This window comes from Eleginops maclovinus, chromosome 20 (assembly GCF_036324505.1).
Source record: "Eleginops maclovinus isolate JMC-PN-2008 ecotype Puerto Natales chromosome 20, JC_Emac_rtc_rv5, whole genome shotgun sequence".
In the NCBI taxonomy this organism is placed as follows: Eukaryota; Metazoa; Chordata; class Actinopteri; order Perciformes; family Eleginopidae; genus Eleginops; species Eleginops maclovinus.
The window spans coordinates 28120883-28144497 of NC_086368.1; the positions used below are offsets into that span (position 1 = coordinate 28120883).

General features: G+C 42.3%; 1 protein-coding gene across 1 annotated transcript; it reads right to left on the reverse strand.

The window, feature by feature from the left end:
* Positions 1–26: 26 nt before the first annotated feature.
* On the reverse strand, positions 27–15851 carry klhdc8a (kelch domain containing 8A). Its single transcript, XM_063911689.1, has 7 exons — positions 15676–15851; positions 14422–14632; positions 11809–11973; positions 11512–11727; positions 3463–3564; positions 2467–2615; positions 27–1517 (listed from the first exon to the last, which is right to left on the reverse strand). Exons 1-7 carry the CDS (start codon positions 15838–15840, stop codon positions 1464–1466), a joined length of 1062 nt encoding a protein of 353 aa, XP_063767759.1. The 5' UTR covers positions 15841–15851; the 3' UTR covers positions 27–1463.
* Positions 15852–23615: the final 7764 nt, after the last annotated feature.

Here is a 23615-nt window from a genome sequence, read left to right on the forward strand (position 1 = left end):
CATTACATCATAAAAATGTCCCTCTGTAAAAAGCATTTGACTCTTATTGAACTAATATTGAACTTCATGTCATCCTATGTTCAGATTACTGTTAGAAATGCAAGTAAATTAGCAAAAATGTAATAAGATAATCCTTCATTTGCATATTTAAACTCACACATTTAGAAAACCTAAATAAAATAGTGATCTTAATGTCATGTTATCATCTGATGCGGTATCAAAATATGCTTAATTTAATTGACTTTTGCCTTTTCACATGTACTGCCTCCCCCCTACACACATCGCATGTTGTAATTAAATACAGTTTCTTAAATGTAATGGATGAACCCTCATATGTTCACTGGTACAGTGTAAAATAGAGCTATGACAGCGTCTCTGTGTAATCACTACAACACATTACACTAGAAAGTCCCATTCAGTGTTAATTGCTTTAGTGCAAATGTTGTTACAGTACAGAGTTTCTGCTAGAAGTGATTTAATTATGTACAAATATTGCAGTCATGTCCTTGAACTTATTTAAAATACAATGTGGAAATCAACACTTTTTACAAATGCAGTCAAACATAAACACACGAAAGGAGGGATGCACGATGCACATCGGCAGATATTACAAAATCAATGTTATTGTGCAATATTTTTATGGTAAAGAGAGGTCTGTAACACAAGACTAACAGCTTTCATTGTCTTAACAAGCCTTGATACTTAATACTTGAATCTGATTGGTCAATTTGGTCATTCCAGAGGTCTGCTAATATCCGCTAGCAGACCGTTGCTAAGGATGGCAGACCGTTGCTAAGGAGGACGCCCTCTTCAAGGGACTACAGTATGTGCAGTCAGATCAATCCGCAGAAGAAGAGAGACAGGAAGTAAACAACGCTCCGTCTCTTAGCCTCTTTCCCTCTCTCCCTTGATCCTCCTTAGCAACGGTAGTTATTTTCCCTAGCAGCGGTGTGTTATCGGGGATTAACAACCTCTGAATTTGTTTGTTAAAGTCTGAGCTTTTTAATATCCAATCATCCGTCTTCGCTCACTTCCTCTTAGCCTCTCCAACCCTTACTTCACTACAGGTCATGCAGTTATTTTATGATGTGAAAAACTAAAGTTCTCTGTATCAGTTGGCTGGAAACAATCGTGCATCCCTTCACAGAACCAAACATGAAATGCATATTATGCCATAAAATAGGTCCTCCGTGTATTTCCTGTCTACAATATTAGACCTACAGGCTACAAAATGGTTTCCTCCCCATGTTTGCACTGCAACGCAGCAGTGTCACACTCTGAAAGTGTGCGGAAACAACTCGGTTTGAGGAAAGAGCCAGCTCCTCCGGTGTGCATGTGTTTGATTCCAGCAGGGTCAGTGCAGGCCAGCAGGGGGCGGTATCGCCTCTTACAATACTGCCACTCCCTCCATCTCTCTCTGTGTGAGCAACTACAGGCTGATGGCTGGTGTCCCTTACTACAGGCTACAGATACTCTTCCTCTTTCACATACAGGATCTCATGGGCTGAGCTGGGAACCTGAAAGAGAGACAGAGGGATTATTTACACAGGTTTAGGGAGATGACTGTGATGGGATTATGTAAGGCAAACGAGGTAACTGTAGATGTAATTAGATGACTGTTATATTTCTAAAGTTGGGGATTACTAGCAGGATGAAGGTGTCACTAAAAACCTAAAAAGATAACATAGTGTTTGTTGTAAAGGATCAGATGTTCTCTCCTCTGTCAGCTGTTCTGTTCTGTAGCATAATACTGTAAGTGTTGACTTTTTGTCTCATGTTTTTCCTTTTGGATTTTTAAAAATAATTCTCACTTTTCTTCCAAGTTTAGACCTAAGAAAAATAATTCTCACTTATATTCAAAATTTCGACTTTTTCTAATTTCGGACTTTTTTTTCAAAATTCATTTTTTTTTACATTTTCAACTTTTTTCTAAAATCTGAATTATTTTCAAAAATCTCTTTTTTTCCTCAAAATTCTGACTTTTTTCCCCAAGTTTTGACTTTTTCAAAATTCTGACTCCTTTCCAAATGCCACTTCTTTTTTATGTTTGACTTCTTCATAGCTCTGAGTGGATCAGGTGTTCTCTCTCCTCTGTCAGCTGTTCTGTTCTCTAATACTTTCAGAGTGAATCTATACTCCTACTGCCTGAATCTGCTTCATGGTTTTCTCTTTCTTTGGTTCATTTGTTCTGTTTGTAATTCAGCAGGTGAACCTATATGTTCATAAAATAGTGTGTGTGAGATTAACTGTGTGTGTTAAACTGAAACGGAGCATTTCCTGTCAGCTCAGATCCTCTTCCTGCTTCTGTAAACTGTAGTATGAGCTCATGTGTTTCAGTGCTGGTGTATGGGCTGGATCTGCTTCATGAAAGGCAGGTTTTCCTATCATTTTTTGATCCTACATATTTCGGTGTCTTCTTTTCTAAGGTCACGTGGTTCTGGTGTCTTACGTAGTAAATGTAAATACCTGGTTGACCCCTCCCACCACCAGCAGGCGGTCTCTGATGACAATGGAGGAGGTGGAGCATCGGGGGGAGCTCATGGGAGCCAGCCTCTCCCACTTCTTCTTCTGAGGGTGGAAGGCCTCCACCGTGTCCAGCGCCGAGGGCTCGTGACCTGGGGAACGAACACACACACACACACACACACACACACACACACACACACACACACACACACACACACACACACACACACAATAATACTTTTCTTATAAATTTATGACTCTAATCTTCCCTAGAATGTCCCTTATAGGCTGTTGTAGTTTACTGACTGGGATAATGGGTATTCCTCAGGTGGGAGCTGATGTTTTACACGTTCCCACTGGACTCACTCTGATTCTCAGATGTTTAATTGGTTGTCGAAAACCTTCAGTCATATGAACACAAGTAAATGACCCAAATATATAAGAACAGATTTCACTAGATTTGATAAACCTTATTGATCCCAAGATGGAAAATTCTTAATTTGTGATATTTTTGAATCCTACATTAACCTTCATGTTGTCCCAGGGTCAAATGTGAACCCGTTTCTGACAGTTTTTATGTCAAAATAAGGGGTTATTTCTTCTAATTGCCACAAAAATACTATGGTACCTTACTAAGTTCTTTGTCATATTAAGTAAGGATGAATAATTTAAGTGCATTATGTGTTTTATTCTAATTGATATAGCATCTGGTGTCATTCTGTGCTGTCTTTAAAGAAATGGAATGGTTTTAAATCAGTATTCTGACCATCATCTTGTAATATACCAGATAATTCATCAATAAATGTTCCTATTATTTTAAATAAAGACAAATAATTATTGCTTTGCTTTTATTTAACTCAAAAATGAGGTGTAGTTTTTTGTTAATTAGTTAAACTTGTGTAAATGAGTTGGAATAAAGTTTCCTTTAAAGAGGTAACACAGAATAGGGGGATGATTTATCCTTTATGTTTAATAAACAGTGGAAGCATTTCTTACCAAGTCCTCCAGCTACCACCATGCGCCCCCGCAGGAAAGCAGCAGCAAAGTCGGCTCTCTTAGTCTTCATCGCCACCGTCTCCTCCGATTTCAACCAGCAGCCTGCAGAGGAACACAACGAGCAGGAGTGTGTGAGTGTGTGTGTGTGTGCGTGTGTGTATCTACAAGCTAAAGTGTGTGTGTACAAGCTCATAAAGTTAGTGAAGGGCGAGGTCAGAGGAACTGTGGCGCTCCTTCTGCTGCACGGGGCGCTGCTGAGCATGTTTTTTTAGAGAGTGACCTGAACACACAGGTCACACACAGGCCAGCTGCAGCCAGGACAACACACAAACACACACACACACACACACACACACACACACACACACACACACACACACACACACACACACACACACACACACACACACACACACACACACACACACACACACACACACACACACACACTGTATACCTGGCAAGGACACAAAAAGGTTAGAACTCACACCGAGCCCCCGCAGACAGAGAGGGGGCAGCAGGAGTTGGAGTTAGGGTCAGAATATTACAGGACTGATGTTGGGCTCTCCCTGAGTGAACTTTAATACAAATGTGACTCCAGAGCTTCCTGTGTGGTGTGGAGAGGAGCGGGTCATAGGTCAAATATGGCTACTCTGACCTGTGAAGTCCAACAAAGTCTGAACAACAGAATCCAAGTTCAGCGAGACCTTCAGAGACTTACATTTAAAAAACTTTTTTGTCAATCTGTGAGTACTGAATTAGGAACAGGGGCCTGATTTAGGAACAGGGTCACAGGAATAAATAAATCAAATCCGATGAAGGCTGCAACGATAAGTGGATGTCCGGACCGTAAATGAATCGCCATTGCAGAAATGCACTTTTCAGCGTATTGAATATAGATATCTTTGTCATTTCTTCACTATTTCTTGTACTTAACTGAATGTCTTTGGGTTTTAGACTGATAATTGTAATAATTGTTAGGAGCAGCCCTAGAGATCTTAATTTGGACTTTTATTTTGAAAGGTATTTGGACACTGGACTCTCTCTGTGTCTCAGGTGTTTAATTGGTTGTCGAATACCTTCAGTCATATGAACACAAGTAAATGAACCCGAATGGATTTCACTAGATCTGATAAACTTTATTGATCCCAAGTTGGGAAATTGTTAATTTCACATATTTTTTTATCTTACATTAACCTTCCTGTTGTCCCGGGGTCGAATCTGAACTCATTTCTCACCGTTATTTATGTCAGAATAAGAGGTTAGTTCTACTAGTTGCCAAGTAGAACTGGGACCTCTCCAAGTAGCAGTCCACTTTCCATATTTCAAGTCTGTTCGGGGACTTGAACCTACGATTCCCAGTCCAAGCCCCTACTGACTGAGCCACTGCTGGACTGCACAGTGACTAACCTTTTCTAAGTAAAACTTTGCTTTAGTTTGAATGGCAAAACAATACTTTACTACCAGTATCGAACAGCCAGTAGGAGCTTCGCTGATCTCCCAGCAGTCAATAAGGAAGCTCCACTTCTTCTGGGACCCACACAGGTGCAGTGGTGAGCAGGTGCCTCTATTGGCTCCTTTAAATCCAACATACTGGAAGTCAAGAAATCAGTCAAGTCGCAGGTGTGGAAGACATTGCCATCTTAATTTTATCTCTGTAATTACCCGACGCTTCTGACCGACATGATCCTCCAGAGACCGGTCAGAATGGATCTGACATTTACCTTCGTGACCAAAAGCTGAAGCTACCCAGGTGATAAAAGTGAAATTGAGCGAGGTGGAGATGTAGGCCTTCTGTTTCCCCGGCAGACTTTTTTTACTTCTAGCTTTTGTTGCTGCCAAGTGTTGTTTATCTGAAGTGAGAGAAAACCATGACACAGGAAGAAAGATAACTTAATTAGGGAGCGAGGGAGAGAGGATAATAAAGAGAACAGACGGCAGGAGAGAAAATGTCTTCATCCTCTCTCTTCGTTATCTTCTTTCCTTTCCCTTGTTATTCCTCCTGCTCATTTATTTCCAATCCTTCTCTTAAACAAAAGGCAGACGGTGAAGACAAACCAATGTGCGGAGAGAGAGAGAATGAAGGAGGGATTAGACGGTGATTCCTCCAGCAGAGTGGAAATGAAGTGTTTTCTCTTCCAGCCCGGTTACTCTGAGGAGGACGGACCGGAGATCAGCTGGCTGTCCGCTCCGCTCTCCTCTCTGCAGACCTTAGATATTAAATACATTCGAGAGGAGGTGAAAAACAAGGCTGCGTCTGTAGAGTTGTGTATGAAATGTATGAGGTACTGAAAGCTGTTATGGAACAGAACTGTTATGGATTTTTTGCAGCTATTTGAATATAGTCGTATTATTTTTGTCAAATGTCCTTTTTTATTCCACTTATTCAGGTGAGGATTATTCATCTGTGCAGTCCGACAAAGTCCCGGCCTTGCAGAGAACCTGCTGGTCAATGGCGGTCATGAACATCTATAGCAGGGGTGTCTGAGGGACACACACACAGAAAAACAGATGAAAGTGTGGGCCCCTCACTCCAGGTGATGTATATTACCTTATAGGTAAGGTTATAAGCTGGCCAAATCAATCAAATGTAGCTAAACTATCCTTGACACTTGAATATGCTTTTAAAAAACAGCTCTCCGTAGAGTTTCATTACATTTTCAGCAGCTCATTCCTTTAAACAGAAGGCTCAGATCGGTTATAATAATGGGAAATATGACGGGTCTATTTAAAGCTCGTTATGAAAAAAAGTTATTGGGATTTTTTTTATCAACTAAGATTTGTTAGAAAAAGTTTTCAACTTGAATTGAGTGAATTTAATGAAAGGTGGCCTCATTAATATATGTATGTGATGTCTGATTAAATATATATTTAAGAAGTGCAAGATAATACAAGCTTCATTTGTGAGCCTTTATACTTTTTGAAGTTGCTGAGGGCCGAATCAGAATTGACCCCAGGCCGTAGTTTGGACTACCCTGGTCTATTGCCTTACAGCCAAATTCACGATACAGCACAGGTGGTATTTCTTACCTTGCCAAGCAATCATAGAAAAAGTAAGAATAGATTCAAACATCCGGGCGTAAATAATAAGACGTGCCTTTATTGATCCACTATAGGTATTTTTAATTTGATGCAGCTCCACAAGGGAATTAAGTTAAGATAAAATAAAGGTATGTAAATAAAAAGCTATGCATTCAAACCAGGATGTAACGGGTGCCCGGATGCATGTTTTGCTATCCTACAAACCAGTGGTTCCAAACCGGGGAGCCTTAAGGGTACTCGAGGGGACTGCAGGGGTCAGTAGAAAGATTAAGAATTGTATTTCCACACAAAAAACGTTTTAAAATCAAGGTTCATGAGCCCCGTGTCCCGCCCCCAGAACTATCAAAGCTTATGAAAGACCACTGGGGGAACCACTGCTGCGAACACCCGGGTGCATATAGCATCTGCCAAATTGTTATCAAACTTGGTTTCTCCTCCTCCTGTATTCTCAAAGTTACATTTCTGTGACTAAAAGTCTGTGCAAGTCAATGGAAGCTGTCGACACTTTGGTCTGTTTTCCTCTTCAGGTTTAAAATGAACATTTCAATCAATTTAATTCCAAACAAACGTAATAAGTTTCCGAAAGATTTTGGAAAAGTTGTTTCTTTTAAACTACATTTTAGTCTCCGTCACTGTTATTGCATGAGGACACCTTCACAGTGAGTCGGACCCTATTGGCCGTTTAATATACTGTCTCATTTTAGTGAAAGGCAATTCCCTTTGTACATCATTTCTAATCAGCATGTCGGTTAAGATAATCTGACCATGGTCCAGTTTACATTACGTTGCTCTAGCACCAATAAGTTCTATTGGTATATTTCTTGTTTTTTATGAACTTTAGCCACTTATTTACATTCAAAGTATGAAAAAGCATCAAATTGTGGATCAAAATGTGTTCATTGCAAAATAGAAACGTGGTTGACGGGTCACTTCTTACCCTATCTGTCCTGGAAGTATTGAGTATGCATGAGATTATAGTCCTTTACTATCATGGATTATCTGTTAACGATTATTGGATCTACGAAACCTCCTGCACTTTGAATCAGATGTTCCTTCACACTTAACACTGTGAGAGTGAGGTATCCTCTATTCTGTTCCATTTAACAGTAAACGACAACGTAAACATACAAAGTGGATGCAGAAGGCGAGCTACAGCAGCAGTGATTCTTCCTTAAACTGTGCTTGCAGCGCTTCTGGCTGGATTCTGCTTTTTTAAATTACCGTTGTGTCAACACATCACACTGCAGACTTATCACCGGGTCCTCTGAGAGGGAGCGACTGCGAGCTTCATTCCTATTTACTTTGGGAGGGATTTCACACGACTTTGCACCAAGATTTTCTTTTGTGCGATGGAGGCGAAACACTAACACGCTCTCTGCTGCTCTGGAGGGAGAGGAGAATAAAGCGAGGGAGAGACAGAGGGAGGATGAGGCGATCCTCTGCGGACGGGCTTTGGAGTGTGTGCCTCTGTAATTTCTTCCACAGCTCGCCTCAATAATTGTCCATCGTGATTAAAATTAGACGAGGCTGCTGATTGCTTCTCTGTGACGTGAGCGGACCACCCTTGGACTGAATCCCTCTATCATTGTGTGGCATTTCCAATAATCAGACCCATAGCGATGTCCAAAACAAAAGCACATTTCTGCCTGATTCCTTCTGCTTTGAGGTATTTTCGGCATTATTCAACGTTGGAATACATTCATGGCTAGTTGGCTCCGGAGGGGATGCATCATTTGTGGGTTTTTGCTTGAGTTATGCATGCCTCAGGGAAGCTTCTGATGACTCTGTATTTGTTTTTGCATTTACAGTAAAAAGCAGATGAATTCATAATTTCAGTTATTGGCAACAGAAAATACACTTCAGAGGGACGGTTCGCCCAAATTGGCCCCAAAAAAGTATTACCATTTTGTGCATTTCTGCTTTAGGTTCGCTGTAAAAGCACAAAGATAAGCCTGAGATGTAAATTTAACAAACAGGAACTATGACTAGAAGTGTTAAAGGGACATATAGCTGAGTCATATTGCAAATTCAGTTTTGTTTCTGTCCCTTTGAACTCTCTATTTATACTCACTGTCAAGTATAGTCTTGCAGGTTTTAATGCCTTTAAACATTGCAAGCATTTTGCTTAAGGGGGGCTTAAGGAAAACTCAAGTACATGCACTTTATGGGCCCAAGACAAATCTGCAGTCGATCCACTTTAGGATTTACGCACCACTGAGCAACTTTCATCAGACACTTTAAGGACCTCCGAACTTTGGCGAATAAATCCACAAGTATCTGCAAAGTATCCGCAGGAAGCTCTGATAATTGTCTCTCAGTCATTTGCATAAGCTGACCTTTTTACAATTGTTCCGAGGCCATTTTCTCCGTGTTCATTTTCTTTTCCACACTCCCAGTCTTTGTATCTTCACTTGTTGCCACCTGCCCACAGCGCCAAAACACCCCCCTAAACAGACGCGTGTGTGTCTTAATGCAGCCGATATGGAAGGGAACAGTAATAGAATATCACTGTGTGACGGCAGATTGCATGACTGTGTGTGTGTGTGTGTGTGTGTGTGTGTGTGTGTGTGTGTGTGTGTGTGTGTGTGTGTGTGTGTGAGTGAGTGAGTGAGTGTGGGGAGATATTGCTGGAGTTGGATAATAAAGCAATCTGTTTCTGGATCTTGTAATTTAAAACGCTCCCCATCCCCAGCCCTCCTCCCCCCGCAGCTCATCTCCCATCTCATCTCCACCAAAATTAGATTGGAAGAAACGGGGTACGGATGCCTCCTGTGTGTGTGTGTGTGTGTGTGTGTGTGTGTGTGTGTGTGTGTGTGTGTGTGTGTGTGTGTGTGTGGATATGTATGTGAGGCATTCTTTCCGTCTCTATCTCAAACACAAGGCAAACTTTCAACAGCATTATCATACATTAACATTATCACTCCCACATTCGGCTTTATTTGGCTTCCGAATAACCTCTCCCGATGTGTGACCGTCTCTCCGGCTGTCTGAAAATGACTTATCGATTCTTGCTCTACCAATTTCTCCTTCCGGTCCCTCCTCAATTTGTTCACCTGTTACTTTGGGGGTGCCTTTGCAGGGCAGACGGAGAGATAATTTCACCGTGTTGAGGGACCCGGAGCGTGCACAGAATTGAGATGAGAGCCTTGTTTGGGCAGAGCACCATTCATCACGTTGAGGGTAATGTTAGCAGATGCTCCGTCCGACAGCTGAGTGGATGCTGCTAATAAAGACAGAGCTATAATTTGTCCTTACCTCTTTCTACACCGACTAGCATCTATTTACTGATACCCAAAACTAAATGAAAACTTGATAAACAGGCTTTTAATCTCAACATTTGAAAGGAAAAGCATAGCGAGTGAGATGGGAAGAGTCAGGTCTCGTGATTAAAGCTTTATGATGCTTATTTTCAGCTTCATATCAGTATGTAGTGTCTCTACTGTGCCCTGTCTCCATGCTTTAATGTTCAAAAAGCTCTTTATGTTCTCATTCTGTCTGTGCTGCAGCACCTCTTTTCACCCTCTCAAATTTCAAACTTTTTTTCTAAATTTCGACTTTTAAAAATGTCCCACTATTTTCTCATTATTCTAACTCCTTCATGTGGCCCTAATCTTCACTTTTAAAAACGTGCAATTTTTGTATCCCCATTTTTTCTTTGGTTTTATTTTCAAACTTATTTCCTAAATTTCGATTTTTTGAATTATTTTTTTCTAAATATTGAATATAAAATGTTCCTTACTGAACTTAAATTTACACTTTTATTTTAATTCATTATAGCATCATTATTTTAAGAATTATGCACGACAGTTTTAAAAAAAATTTGCATTAAAAGAAATCTCACGTACCCCCTGCAGTACTCCAACGTACCCTAGGGGTCCGCGTACCCCCATTTGAGAACCACTGCTCTACAGTATCAGCTAATGTAGCCTTTAGCTGCTGGCATGCCGCAGATTCAGACGTCTGTTAATCTCACTTCTTTCTAACACCCGGTGATTTATTTCAGTTCCAAACTAGCCTTAGGACGAGTGCCGTCTCACATGAGGTGTGACCTCACTTGAGGCCATTAATCAGGCTTTATACAGTATTAAAAATCATATGAGGGAGTTCACCCTAAGAACTGCATGACTCCCCTTTAATGTTATGTATCTGGCTTGTTTAACCACCCACCCCTGCACCATATCTGGCAAGCAGCGCTGCGCAGGAGTGTTGTCCATCAAGACATACTGTAGCTCCAGCGAGTGAATCTCATCCTAATTTCAATATGTCTGTATATGTATGAGTTTAACAAGTAGGAAACATTGTGCAAATCAGACGGCTTAAGAGTTGCTTGTAGGCATTTTTTTTAAAGTCAGGTTGCAGTTTCCTCTTGCTTTCACTCTATATGCTAATCTTACCAAAATATGTTGATGTTTGCAAGTGTAAGATTCAAGATTCAAGATTCAAGAAGCTTTATTTATCCCGAGGGAAATTGAGGTAATGATAATACATTCAATCTAATCTCTCAATCGTTTCTCCCTCTGCAAAACAAATCTGACGTGAAGACTTCCTTTAATGTAAAACTATACCTACGCTTCCTTCTCGGGGAGTTTCACGGGTTGAAATCCTCTCTAGAATATGCAAGTCTCATCTTTTCAACAAAAAACCTGATCATTTACAGTCTGAGTTACAGAGCTGCATAAAAAGCAGTATTATGTAAATGCCCTCAAAGTCCTCAACCCCTCCTGAGAGTCTGTCCTCATTCCAACTCTTCACTAAAGTCACATCCTGCTTAAAGTCGGGGAAATAAGTCAAGATGGCATTTGTTGTAACTGCAGTTCCAGCTGGACGGCTTTACGCATATTTCCGTGCTATTCAATGTGACATATTTGGAAGAGTTCGAGTATCTTAACAACACTTTGTCACAAAGCAAGTGTGTGTGTTTTATATTATGGCTCAAAAAGTGTATAAGTGGCAGGTTTCGAAACCAAAATACACCACCTTTTATGAGCTACACCTGTGTTTTCGTACCTTGGTTGGTGTCAAACATGTTGACGTTCTTGGTGAACTTGGAGCTCTGGTGTCCTCCCTGTCGCAGCCCTCCAAGCAGACACAACCTCCCGTTTAGGTCCCATACCACGCCCCCGTACGAACGTTTACACGGCATGCTGGGTAGCGTAGTCCAAGAGCGCGTCTCTGCGTCAAACACCTCGAAGGCCTTCACCGGTCGCTTGCACTGGCGACCGCCTGGAAGATCGTACGAAAAATGATATTGAAACTTGGAGATATTTTGGATGATCGCCAACACTCTCCCTGGGATGTGTGTACCTGCCACGTAGAGCTTGTTGGCCAGCAGGTGTGTGTTAGCATCGTAGCGCGGGGTCGGCATGGGAGGAAGTAGCGCCCACACATCCTTTCTGAGGTCGTACTGCTGCAGGATGCTGCGAGGGAGCAGGTCAGCACCCATCCCCCCCAACGCCAGAGCACGGCCGTCTGCACACACACACACACACACACACACACACACACACACACACACACACACACACACACACACACACACACACACACACACACACACACACACACACACACACACACACACACACACACACACACACACACACACACACACACACACAGCCAGATTGTCAGTTTAAGTGCTTTTTGTATTCATAATGTATCCCATGAGCAAGAAATGTTCAATAAAAGCGAGGATTTTATGGATTTAATAAAAAAAATGTCATTTATCTTCCCATCACAACTTGCTTAAAGAGGCCCTGTTGTGCTCTTTTGAGGTGTTCCCTTTCCTGTAGTGTGTTATAAAGGTTTTAGTGCATGTAAATGGTCTGCAAAGGATACAATCCCTGTGTTTCTGTCCCACACACGCCTGAAACGCCTGCATTGGACTCCTTTCTTTACTTCTGAGAACACACACTGTACGTGATAGGCTAAGGGTTGGGAAAGAGCTGACCAACTAACCCATCAGAGCAGACTGGGCTCTGGTTTCAGACAGAGGGTGAAAAGAGGTGCTGCAGCACAGGCAGTATGAGAAAAATAAAGAGCTTTCTGAACATTAAAGCATGGAGACATGTCCCAGGAGAGACTCTACATACAAGAACCTGAAAATGAGCAGAATATGTGCTTTTTAAAATGAGTTTGAGCTACAACCATAACCACAATAATAAGCTTGTGAAAGGCCGGGTCCCAGCAGATGGAAACACCTCCTGGGCACTTTGTTTTATAGAGTGCTAAAAAACCCGCAAAGCTTGGAGAGTTGGCTGAGAAGTTCGTGACAAAGCAGGAGAGTGTGACAGACATGGGAAGGACAGCTCGGATGGTAGCGGAATATTAAAAACGCAGGAGTCCGCGTCTGGCACTCTGCTATAACACCTCCGGCATAAGAATGGGAGTGGGTGAGGGTGTCGACACGAGGGAAAAATAAAAAGAGAGGAAGAGCTGCAGAAAAACATTGTGCGTTTCGTCTCGATGCATCTACGTTAGACAAATAACAAAAAGGAATAACCCATTACCAAAACCTCATCATCCTATATCTGGAAAATATTGATTCTACAAACGTCAATAGAAATTGCATCATTAAGCCAAATCTGTAACTGACTATCCATTCTGAAATACCATATTTGTTTTAATTGGGTCCTATTGATTATTTCTGTCAGACTAATTGTTTGTTTTGGAAACTGGGGGGTAATTTTGGGGGATGAAGAAGGCCAAGAATTGAAGACCGGTCATAGAGATGGAGCGGCCAATAAGTCTGTGAAGGCAGCATCTGTCTGTGTTCCAGCAGACACATGCTGCGCTGAACACAGACCCATCCACGGCAGAAGAGACGCTGTTTATTTTCTACTGGTCCCAAGCTGTGAGAGTAGATGTGAGTCCACAACACAAAATATGGCTCCATTAACAATCTATTGGAAAGCTCACCAAGACTTCTTGGCTACAGTTTAAGTAGTTTCGACAGCTGTTTGTGTTGTTGTTCGTGCAATGTGTTCAAAATGATCTGAAGCTCACCGTGGAGCACCAGGACACTGTCAGTAAGACACCTCAGAATACAGACACACGCCTTACGGTTCATAGTTGTATGTAGTGTCTCTACTGGGACATGTCTCCATGCTTTAATGTCTAAAAAGCTCTTTATGTTTCTCATACTGCCTGTGCTGCAGCACCTCTTTTCACCCTCTGTCTGAAACCAGAGCCCAGTCTGCTCTGATTGGTTAGCTGGCCGGCTCTATGTTGATTGGTCAACCTGCTTTGAGATGTCCCGCCCCGTAGCCTATCACGTACGATGTGTTGGAGCGCTAGCCAATGGAAGCGAGAGTGGACCGCTTAGAGATGACCCGCCCCTTAGCCTTTGCTCAGAACCTTGGGAATTTAGCCTTTGCAGACCATTTACATGCACTACATAACACACTCGCCAATAGAAGCATGATCGAAATATAGTGATGTCACTATGTTCCGGAAGTAAATAAAGGAGTCCAAAGGCAGCGTTTCAGGCAGGGAGTGTGTGGAAGAGAAACACAGGGATTTAAGGCCTTTGCAGACCATTTACATGCACTAAAACCTATATAACACACTACAGGAAAGGGGGAAAAGGTGCCTCTTTAAACCCCAGAGATATCATCATATTAATTCACAGGGCTTGAAATGCAAAGTGAGCTAATGCGCTGGATTTTCTATCTTCCAGTACTTCCTCTGCTGTTTACTTTTGATGCCGCCCTGCTGAATAATGCAATACATCTGCTGCTGAAATGTATTTGGCATCATCAATAACCCATTTGATGTTTTTATGCATGTGACAGTTAAATAAGTCACTCAGTGAAATGAGATACTCCGATCGGCCTCAGACACATTTCCGCATTAGAAGGGCTTCTCTGATTGACCGTCTGGAGTTGGAGGTTATCTGGGTTCAGGTTCAGTCCCTACCTTTCACCGTGATGGACACACCCATCAAGGCCTCTCGCAGCGTGCTCCTCTTCCTCCACTTCCCCTCCTCTGTGTTGTACATCTCCACCACCTTCAGGGGGCTCTGGTCCTCTCCCACTCCTCCCACCACCAGGATTTGTTTCCCCAGCACTGCCACAGCGGCCCCAGCTCGAGGGGTGGGCATCTGGGGCAGACTCATCCAGCGATCCCCCTGCAGACAGAGCAGCATGTGCTTGATTCCTTGATTTTACATTTGTATTTCTGAGTTGTGCGCCTCCTCAGTGCTGGGATTTGCTTTATATATAGAGCTTATTTGTTTCCAATTAAACTTATTCATTTGTTCCCATGGCCGCCCCCTCCCACTCTCCCAAGACACATCCGTACAGCACCAATCTCTCCATGTTGAAATTGCAGATACAAACTCACATCTTCAGAACTGCTTTTGATCTTTAATTGTTGTTGTGTTTTGTATATTTTGAGCGTGTTGTTTTCATGAGGATTTAAATAATATTTGACTCAATATGTGTCTTTAAATACCTTAAAAAGCACTTTATAAAAGAAAGGCTGGAAAAAGTGTTTTATTTATTATTTGTAATATAATTATTTATTTTCATAATGATAATAAATAATTATAACAATATTTAAACATTTATTTCTTATTAATATAATTTATTATTTGTATTATTAGAACTATTTTTGAAATGATAATAATATATATTTTTAAATGTATTTATTCGTCTTATTATTATAATTATTATCATTTATTATTATTATTATTATTTGTAATATTATAATTATATTTTTTATGATGATAATAATCATTATTATATTTTATGTATTCTTCTAATTATTAATATTTGTATTATATTATAATCTAATATAATTATTTGTATAATTATAATAATAATAATAATAATAATAATAATAATAATAATAATAATAATAATAATAATAATAATAATTTGTTTTAATGTTTTTATTTTTTCTTATTATTATCAATATTATTATTATCATTATTTTTGAGGGGACTTTTATGACACAGTTTGGATAGTGAAACCTGAAAAGCAGCTACTGTAATGATGGTAACTTTTTGTTTGCCAGGTTCATTTTCTTTATTTTATGAACTGAATATTAATGTTAATTTAAGATGCATTCAGAGGTGTCCCATTTAACTGTAAACATTGTGTTATTTTATCACTGTAAAGCTATTCCTCTGAAACAAAATCAAACCTCAGATACAGACGTGTCTCGTACCTCGGGGGAGTAGAGCTCCAGGGCAGGACAGGGCCTCCCCACGGCGTCGCAGCCCCCCAGCATGTACATCTGCCCCCCCACCTCACACAGGGAGTGGTAGACCCGACCGCTGGCCAGCCGAGCCAGACTCTGCCAGTGAAACTCGTGGGCTGAAGGTACCGCCATGACCTCGGCACCACGGAGGAGACTCACCGAGGGAGGGGGCCAGAGCCAGTGAGGTGGAAGCTGGAGGTGTGGGAGAGCTGGGAGTCAGGGCCCCGGGGTGAGGGGGAGGCTCTTTATTGGGAAGGTGAAGCGGAGGTGAGCTGTGGGAGAGTGGGATCAGTTGGAGGCCAGGCTGAACTCTCCTCTGCTGGGGATGGTCCGCCCCCCCACACAGGGCCCTGGAGGAGACATGAAGTGAAGTGATTAAGTGGGGCTGGAGATTCAGCATTTCCGTGGAATTAGAGTCGACATAAAAGATGTAAACATGTAGAGAAGAGATGTTTCAAAGTCAGGAAACAACTCATCAGCAGGGGGGGAAAGTAAGCTCATACATCTCTCTGTTTATTTGAATTGGTTTACATGTGTTGGCTGTAAATGAATCCAAACAAACACAAACACCACAAAATATCTAGTAAAAACGATGCAAATATAACAAGACAAATGTGCCAGAACGCATAGAAACGTAGAAATATGCACACAGCTGGGACCGGAGTGCTCGGTGACGCTCAGGGATTATAAAGCTGTCACTTTTATTGGCTTATTTTAACAATGTGGTCACATGACTCCTTCCAATATTTGCAGATCTAATTATTATTATGTCTGCTGGAAGCTAGCTAGCTAACATAGCTAACTAGTCATTTCTAATACTGACAAACACTTACAGTTATGAGACGGACTAACTCTGACAGCAGTGACACAGCTGTGTGCGTCACTTATTAGTGTCCCCTTGTTTACTTGTGTTTTGGGCTTTTTTACAACCGTTTTTTTTGCAGTATTTTTAGTAAAAAGGTGAAGTTGGTGAAGATGTTTCTTCAGTTGCATGTGTTTGTGTATTTACATTTGCACCGTTTCACAAATGATGCACCTTTCCCCCCCCCCCAGGAGTTCTGTTTCCTGCATGTAACCCACTTCTCCCGTCTGGTTCGGAGCGAGCGTTGGGGGAGGAAGTTGGCCCGTGACGCGACGGCATCACAGGCTGCCTCACCTTAAACGCTCCCTGGATCCCCGCACAAAGTCAGACGTGTGTTTCAAGGAGGGTCGCGGGGAGGAGATCTAAGAGTAAATTACCCTGCTGTGATTCCTCTAAAGCCTCCCCCCTTTTCTCCCCCCTTTTCTGTCTGTCTCCCTTCCGTTTTCCCGCCACGCTTTATCTACCTGTCACACCTTTGATCATGTCAGGAATAAAGGGACGGAGGGTGAATATAAACAAAAGGACTGTTCTTCAAAATACCCCCCTCCCCTCACCCCAACTCACTCCCCTCGTTTTCAGTGTGCAACGGGTGGGTTGTCATAGCAACAGTAAGGCTTTTCCCAGGAGGCGGTTTTTTCCTTTTCATTTTCTCGTGCACATGATTGCTTATCGCTCCGTTTGTTGTTATTAACAGCTTATGGAAATGGATGGAAAACAAATAAAAGGGGTCTGCTTTCCTATAGGCTGACCCTGACTAACCAGGAATGGTGTCGTCCCCCCCCCCCCCAGTGCATTAATTGCAATCTGAAACCGATTTGGTTTTTTTTCTTTAATTAACTGCTCGAACAGCTTGAGATCAACAGTAAGCCCACCAGCATCATCTGAAGTCATTTGCAATCAGCAGGCCTCCAAGTTGAAACTTTTAATTAGGTTGCAGAGTTCCTCTCCCCCAGCTACCCCTTCCGTGCAGGGGGGACCTTCTCCAAACCTAAAGCTCCTTTCATTAAAACCAAGCATAATGAAGTGCGGGTTAATTCAGTGTTGTGTTTTTATCACTCATTAGAGTCTAATCAAAGTTTAAATGACATCGGTGACGGGTTGTAGTGAAGGAGGAGCATCCGACACATCGATATGCAAACAAGTGAGATTGCAAAAGCTAACCTGAAGCCAAGGCCGGTAATGAGTTACAACAAATTGGAATATTCAAGATGGCTGAACTGGACCCAACCATGTGAGGTAATCCCTCGTTAATCAAGAAACCTGGAAGGAAGGATCCAGGCGTGACTCCTACCAAGGAAAGACCCACAGGAGGGCATCGGCTCTTTTCAGATCTACCATGAAGTCCAAATAAATATACTCGAGGGTAAAATGTATTGGAAGTTGATGAATAGATAGACTTTGATGGTAAACCTGTGACAATTTCCATTTAAAATGCTACCAATTGGCCTGAATGGATGAACATTGCTTTTCAAACATGGACTTTAAGGGTACATGGACTTTCGCGGATACAAGCGGCCGAAATGGGATTTCTCCGCAGGGTGGCTGGCATCTCCCTTAGGAATAAGGTGAGAAGTTCAGTCATCCGGGAGGGACTCAGAGTAGAACCGCTGCTCCTTCGCGTTGAAAGGAGCCAGTTGAGGTGGTTCGGGCACCTAGTGAGGATGCCACCTGGGCACCTCCCTATGGAGGTGTTCTAGGCACGTCCAGCTGGGAAGAGACCGAGGGGTAGACCTAGGACCAGGTGGAGGGATTATATCTCTTCGCTGGCCTGGGAGCGCCTTGGAATCCCCCAGTCAGAGCTGGTTGATGTGGCCAGGGAAAGGAAAGTTTGGGGCTCTCTGCTGGAGCTGTTACCTCCGCGACCCTGACGGAAAAGCGGGAGAAGATGGATGGATGGATGGATGGACTTTAAGGGTGAAAACAACCAGTTAGGTTTTGTTTCCACGATGACGTCCACCGCTGGTGCTTCATACAGCTTTCATCTGATTGGCTGCACGTCGAAAGGTCAATGGCAACGTCGGCGCAGAGCTTTTTCACCTTCAGAGTGAATCAGTGTTGTGTTTTGAGGCGTTAGCGAGAGTTAAAGAGGAACGCCCTGAATTGTTTACGTCACAGTTTGTTTACAGGTGTCGTTGAGCTCTGTGGAGTGATACCTTTGTACAAAGCATTATGTGTTCCCAGTGGGATAAGTCCAATAAATTGCCCCAAGTTAGAGCCAGCTGATGCTTTACTTAAGGAAGACATAAGGAGGTGGGTTTGAGCTAACAGCTAACTCTGGGGTTGAAAAATAAAGCGTGAGTTCTAAAGGAAATGCATTCATCGATTGGCAACTTGAGGATGGCTCCGAATGAAGGCAATTCCTTTAAAAAAAACCTATGAAAACGTTGTATAACTCACCATGAATCATATATACGCTTAAAGCTATGCATAATTAAGAGCGTCGCCGCTTTGACTGACAGGTGAGAGGTCACCCAGGACTGCCTTTCCTTCCTGTTTGTCACCGTCTGTGTCACCTCTTAGTTTTCAGTTTTATTTTGACATTTATTTTCTCTTTGTGTTTTACTTCCTGATTGTCTTGCCTCATGTGTATTTAGTCTTGCTTCCGCTGGGGTTCTCTGTGAGTATGTTGTGGTGTTTCCCAGGTTTTGGCTCCGAGTCTTCTGTCTGAATTTTTGGATTTCCCTCGTCTGCCCTCCTGTACCCTAAGTGTTCCTGGTTTGTTTGTTACTTTTCCTTTGGTTCAACCTCGCCTGCTCTTGCCTAACCCTGACAATCTCAGTGCAAAACTCTGGATTATCCAATATAGGGATGACCAGATTCCCCTACAGTTTTACCACGCATGAAGTAACAGGAAGAATACTCATGTCTCGGGTTTGAGTTTCCACTTGGCTGCTCACAGTTCTACATGATGTAAACTGGGTGTAAGTCTGAAGTTCCTCCAAGAACACCTTCAGAAAAACCTAAAATATGAATCACATATCAATAAAAGATAAGGATGAATATGACTCAGTTGCATTTGAAACCTCCCTTGCATCACAACAACAACAACAACAACAATGGTAAGCACAGTGCAGGTTGTTCTCCATAGCTGAACTCATGAAAGCGGGTATCGATGGTCACTGATGCTGTCTGTTTCAGCGAGGGACTGAGAGGACACATTTCCATCGACACGGCAGCTTGTTGTGCTACGTTAGAGGGAAAAACATCACACTACCAGTTAGCGTACATACACACATCTAGGTCGTTACCACAGCAACCAATGCAGAAGGTTACAGGACGCCTGGAAACACTGATCTGACGCATTACGAGCTACAACCACCGTCCTATAGAAGAGAGGAGGATCTCGGAGGTGTGATTGTCCTGCGATAAAAAGAGAGGAACTGATGATGCTTGCACGTGTCTGGAGACTAGGCAGTGAGGGAGGGGAGGGGGGGGGGTGCAGTTTGAAAGACGAGGGTGTAAAACAGACAGAAGGGGTCTAATGAAAGTTGTGCAATTGAGTTGCATTGTGGGAAATAAAGGATGCTGCATTTTGGAAACTAAATGCTTTCTTTCCCCCTTGGTGATTCATTATTGGACTTCGTTTGGGTCTCACAGTACTTCAAACCACCTGTTCCTGCAAACAAAAGTGCATTTTTAAACACTGTTGGTGCGAGTCCGCTTACTATGGACGAGGATAAGGATGAAATGGACTTTAATGCCAGGATTCTGACTTTTTTCCCCCCAGAATTCTTAGATTTAAGTCAGAATTATGAGAAAAAAAGTGAGAACTCTTACTTTATTTACAGAACAAAAAACAAAAGTCAAAACTCGTGGCCCTAATCCTCTTACAGACTTTTCCAAATTCCAAATTTTTTTGTGCTTTAGGACAAGTTATTTTCTATTTGACAAACCTGCCGTGTTTAAGTTTGTCACGTCCACAGGTTGAACCCAAGAGCACGACACAGACCAAGGTTCAGTTCATTCAGAGCAAGGACAGGCAGGGTCAAAACCAGGAAATTCAGCACTCAGGCAAACAAACCAGTAAAGGGGGCAGGCAGGAAACTCGTGGTCCAAAATCAGGCAGGCAGTGTCAAAACCGGGCAGAACAGAAACGCTCGAAGTGAGCGTGAGGTGGTATATATACCGTGGAGCTAAAGAGGGAATGAGTAGCAGGTGAGGGGGATGAGCTGATTGCAAGATCCTGGAGGAAGGTGGGATCTGAAATGACATGCCAAACCAAAAACCAAGTATAAATGTGACTTGTGACAAAGAGGAAGAAGCCCCCTCTATTGGTTTGTTTGCCTGGTTTTGACCCTGCCTGTCCTTGCTCTTAATAAACTGAACCTTGGTCTGTGTCGTGCTCTTGGGTTCAAGACCTGTGGACATGACAAAGTTAAACACGGCAGGTTTGTCAAATAGAAAAAATCTTTGACGTTTGTTTTTTGTTCTGTAAATGATCTCATAATTCTGACTTTGATCTAAAAATGCTGAGGAAAAACATTTTTGAATTTCAGAATTCGGGAATTTAAAGTAAGAAATACGACTTTTTTCTCAGACCTCAATTTTTTTTCAACCTTTTGGTCAGATCTAAAAACAATAAATCACATTTTGCCCATATCCTCTTCCATAGTTCGGGGATTCGCACCAACAATGTTTTAAAAAATGCCCTTTTGTTTGCAGCAATAGGTGGTCTGAAGTGCTGTGAGACCAAAACGAAAGTCTCAAACTGAAATACTCCTGTGCTGATCTGCATTCACATGTATTTTTCAGCTTGCTTTTTTACAGGATTATCTGCGAAAAGTCCTAAAAATGGGCAAAAAAACATTGACCAGACATACGACAAATAAGAAGAGGACCTTAATCCTGGCTACTTCAGTCCACAATAAAGCTTGCATAGCAATCCTTGCTCTGCTGTACGGTTTGAATTTCTCTAATGCACCTCATTCCCTCCGTCTCCTTCACTCCTCCTCACGAGTCGCTCTTACAGCTGTGATTTGGGAAAAGGCTTCAATATCCCACACCAGTTTATTTTTAGTGCAGTGACCTATTTTCATTATTTAGAGGTCAGCTAAAACACCTGGTGTGCTTCGTTGTGCTAACAGCTGACGCTCTCTCCCTCTGTAGCTGCAGACGCTTCATCGGGGGATCATTTATTGACTTGAATTTAATTAGTGTGCAGTATTTAAAAAGAGCATCTGTGCTGCAGTCTGTAGCTGACCTCAGGACACCGCCAGAGTTGCCAAAATGAATTAGTGCATGTGTGTGTGCACTTCATCTGGATGTGTGTGTCTTTGTGGGAGTGTATGAAGAAGGTACCTGAGCTTAATCAAACAAATAAGGATTTCATACTGGCCTGGTTCTAACAATGCTGGATAAATCCCCCAGAGCTGAGACTGCACTACTGATACAATCACTTCTGTTCGGGCTCCTGCAATCCTTACCTGCTCTGGAGTTCAGCCACTGTATGCTAACAACCTGCTGTTGATGCGGATCCATTTAGCTCAATGAGGAAGAAAAATAACTTTGCAAAGTAAAATTAGACAAAGGGAAGTGATGACACAGCATCGCTGCAGACTCCTGGGTAAATAATGCGGTGCAGTTTCATATTAACAAATGTATTTTCTTTTCTGTGTTCACTGAATCATCTCAGCCCATTGAAGTACTGCAGTGATGCTAAATGGACTGGTGGTGCAGGAATGAGTCCCTAAACCAGGACACGAGTTAGCAAATTACCACTTCCTGTTCCCTCGTCTCTAATTCAATGGTTTCCGAATGTGTTTGTGGTTAGAAGTCTGTAATAAGATCTGTGGTTTTTGTTCTACATCAGTAAATACTCCACAGGTGAATGTCCGAAGCTTCTATGCTAACGGTTGCTAACAGGTGACTAAATAAACTACTAAACATTATCACCACGCAGATTAGCCGCCTTTAGCTTAGCGGTGGTTATGCACAACCATGACCATCATGTAGTTTGTTTATAGCCTTATGTTAGAGTTGTATTGCTGCTGATTGCATTGACACTTCAGAAATCCTTAAGTGATGTTACTATGTGGAGATTAACCAGCAGAGCAAAACATGTTGAGAGCCTAGTTTCTGAAATTTACTGAAATCCAATGGCGAAATCCTATTGATTTTGGTCGTGGTAGCCCTTGTGATGCTAACTTCCAGGTCGGCCTACAACATTACCATCTACCCTTCATCAATGCACCACTTTACTTAGTGCTTCCAGTCTTTGTGACCCCTCACATCACCTTTACATCACTTTACCCAACCACACACATCCATAAGGAGGCAGAGGCTGACATACAAGGTGCCACCTGCTCAGGGAGACTGACTTCCATCCACACACAGTTGGCCATCGAGAGCCATTTGTGGTCAAGTTTCCAACCCCAAGGACACATCGACATGTTGACTGCAGGGGCTGGGGATCGAACCACCGACCTTCTGATTGGAGGACGATCGACCACTTCCTGATCAACAACCCGCCCTGAGCTCTAACTTCTCTCCTCTCAAAGTCTTCTTTACACGATTCCTCATCCTTTTTTTCCCGACTGGACAGCAGCAAAAAAAGAGGCCAGCACTACCAACGTCTGTCACTGAGTCACTGAGAGACTGACTGTGCAGCGTGACTAGTAAAGAAGTAACACCAGCGGTCCGATTGACTGAGAGCAATACATCATCGGGCGTTGATTTCGGATGAATGGGCGCAACAGCGTGACACTTCCTTAGGCTGCAGACATGTTCATAATTGTCATGGGATGTATCCTATGACGTACGTTGCTTGGTTTTATTCTTGAATTTGAATAAATCATAGTAGTCCTACATGTTTTGTCTCAACCGTAGCTCTAATGTCACATGATATGATCTGTTATTCATCAAAATACTTGGGACATTTCCGTTGTAGAGTATTTTGGCCAATGCTCAGAAAAATCAATATGTTTATCGCCATTCCAGACGAAAAATACTTCTTGATATACCTGTTTTCAACTCCTTTTGAACTAATTGAAGATACATTGGCAGTGAGGGCTAAGATGTGAGAGGAGAGGAAGTAGAGAACACTTTC

Coding starts and splice junctions, on each gene's coding strand:
- klhdc8a (XM_063911689.1), bottom strand. CDS start 15,840: ATGGCGGTACCTTCAGCCCACGAGTTTCACTGGCAGAGTCTGGCTCGG. Junction 11,974..14,421: donor TGTGTCCATCACGGTGAAAG/GTAGGGACTGAA, acceptor GTGTGTGTGCAG/ACGGCCGTGCTCTGGCGTTG. Junction 11,728..11,808: donor CAACAAGCTCTACGTGGCAG/GTACACACATCC, acceptor ACGATCTTCCAG/GCGGTCGCCAGTGCAAGCGA.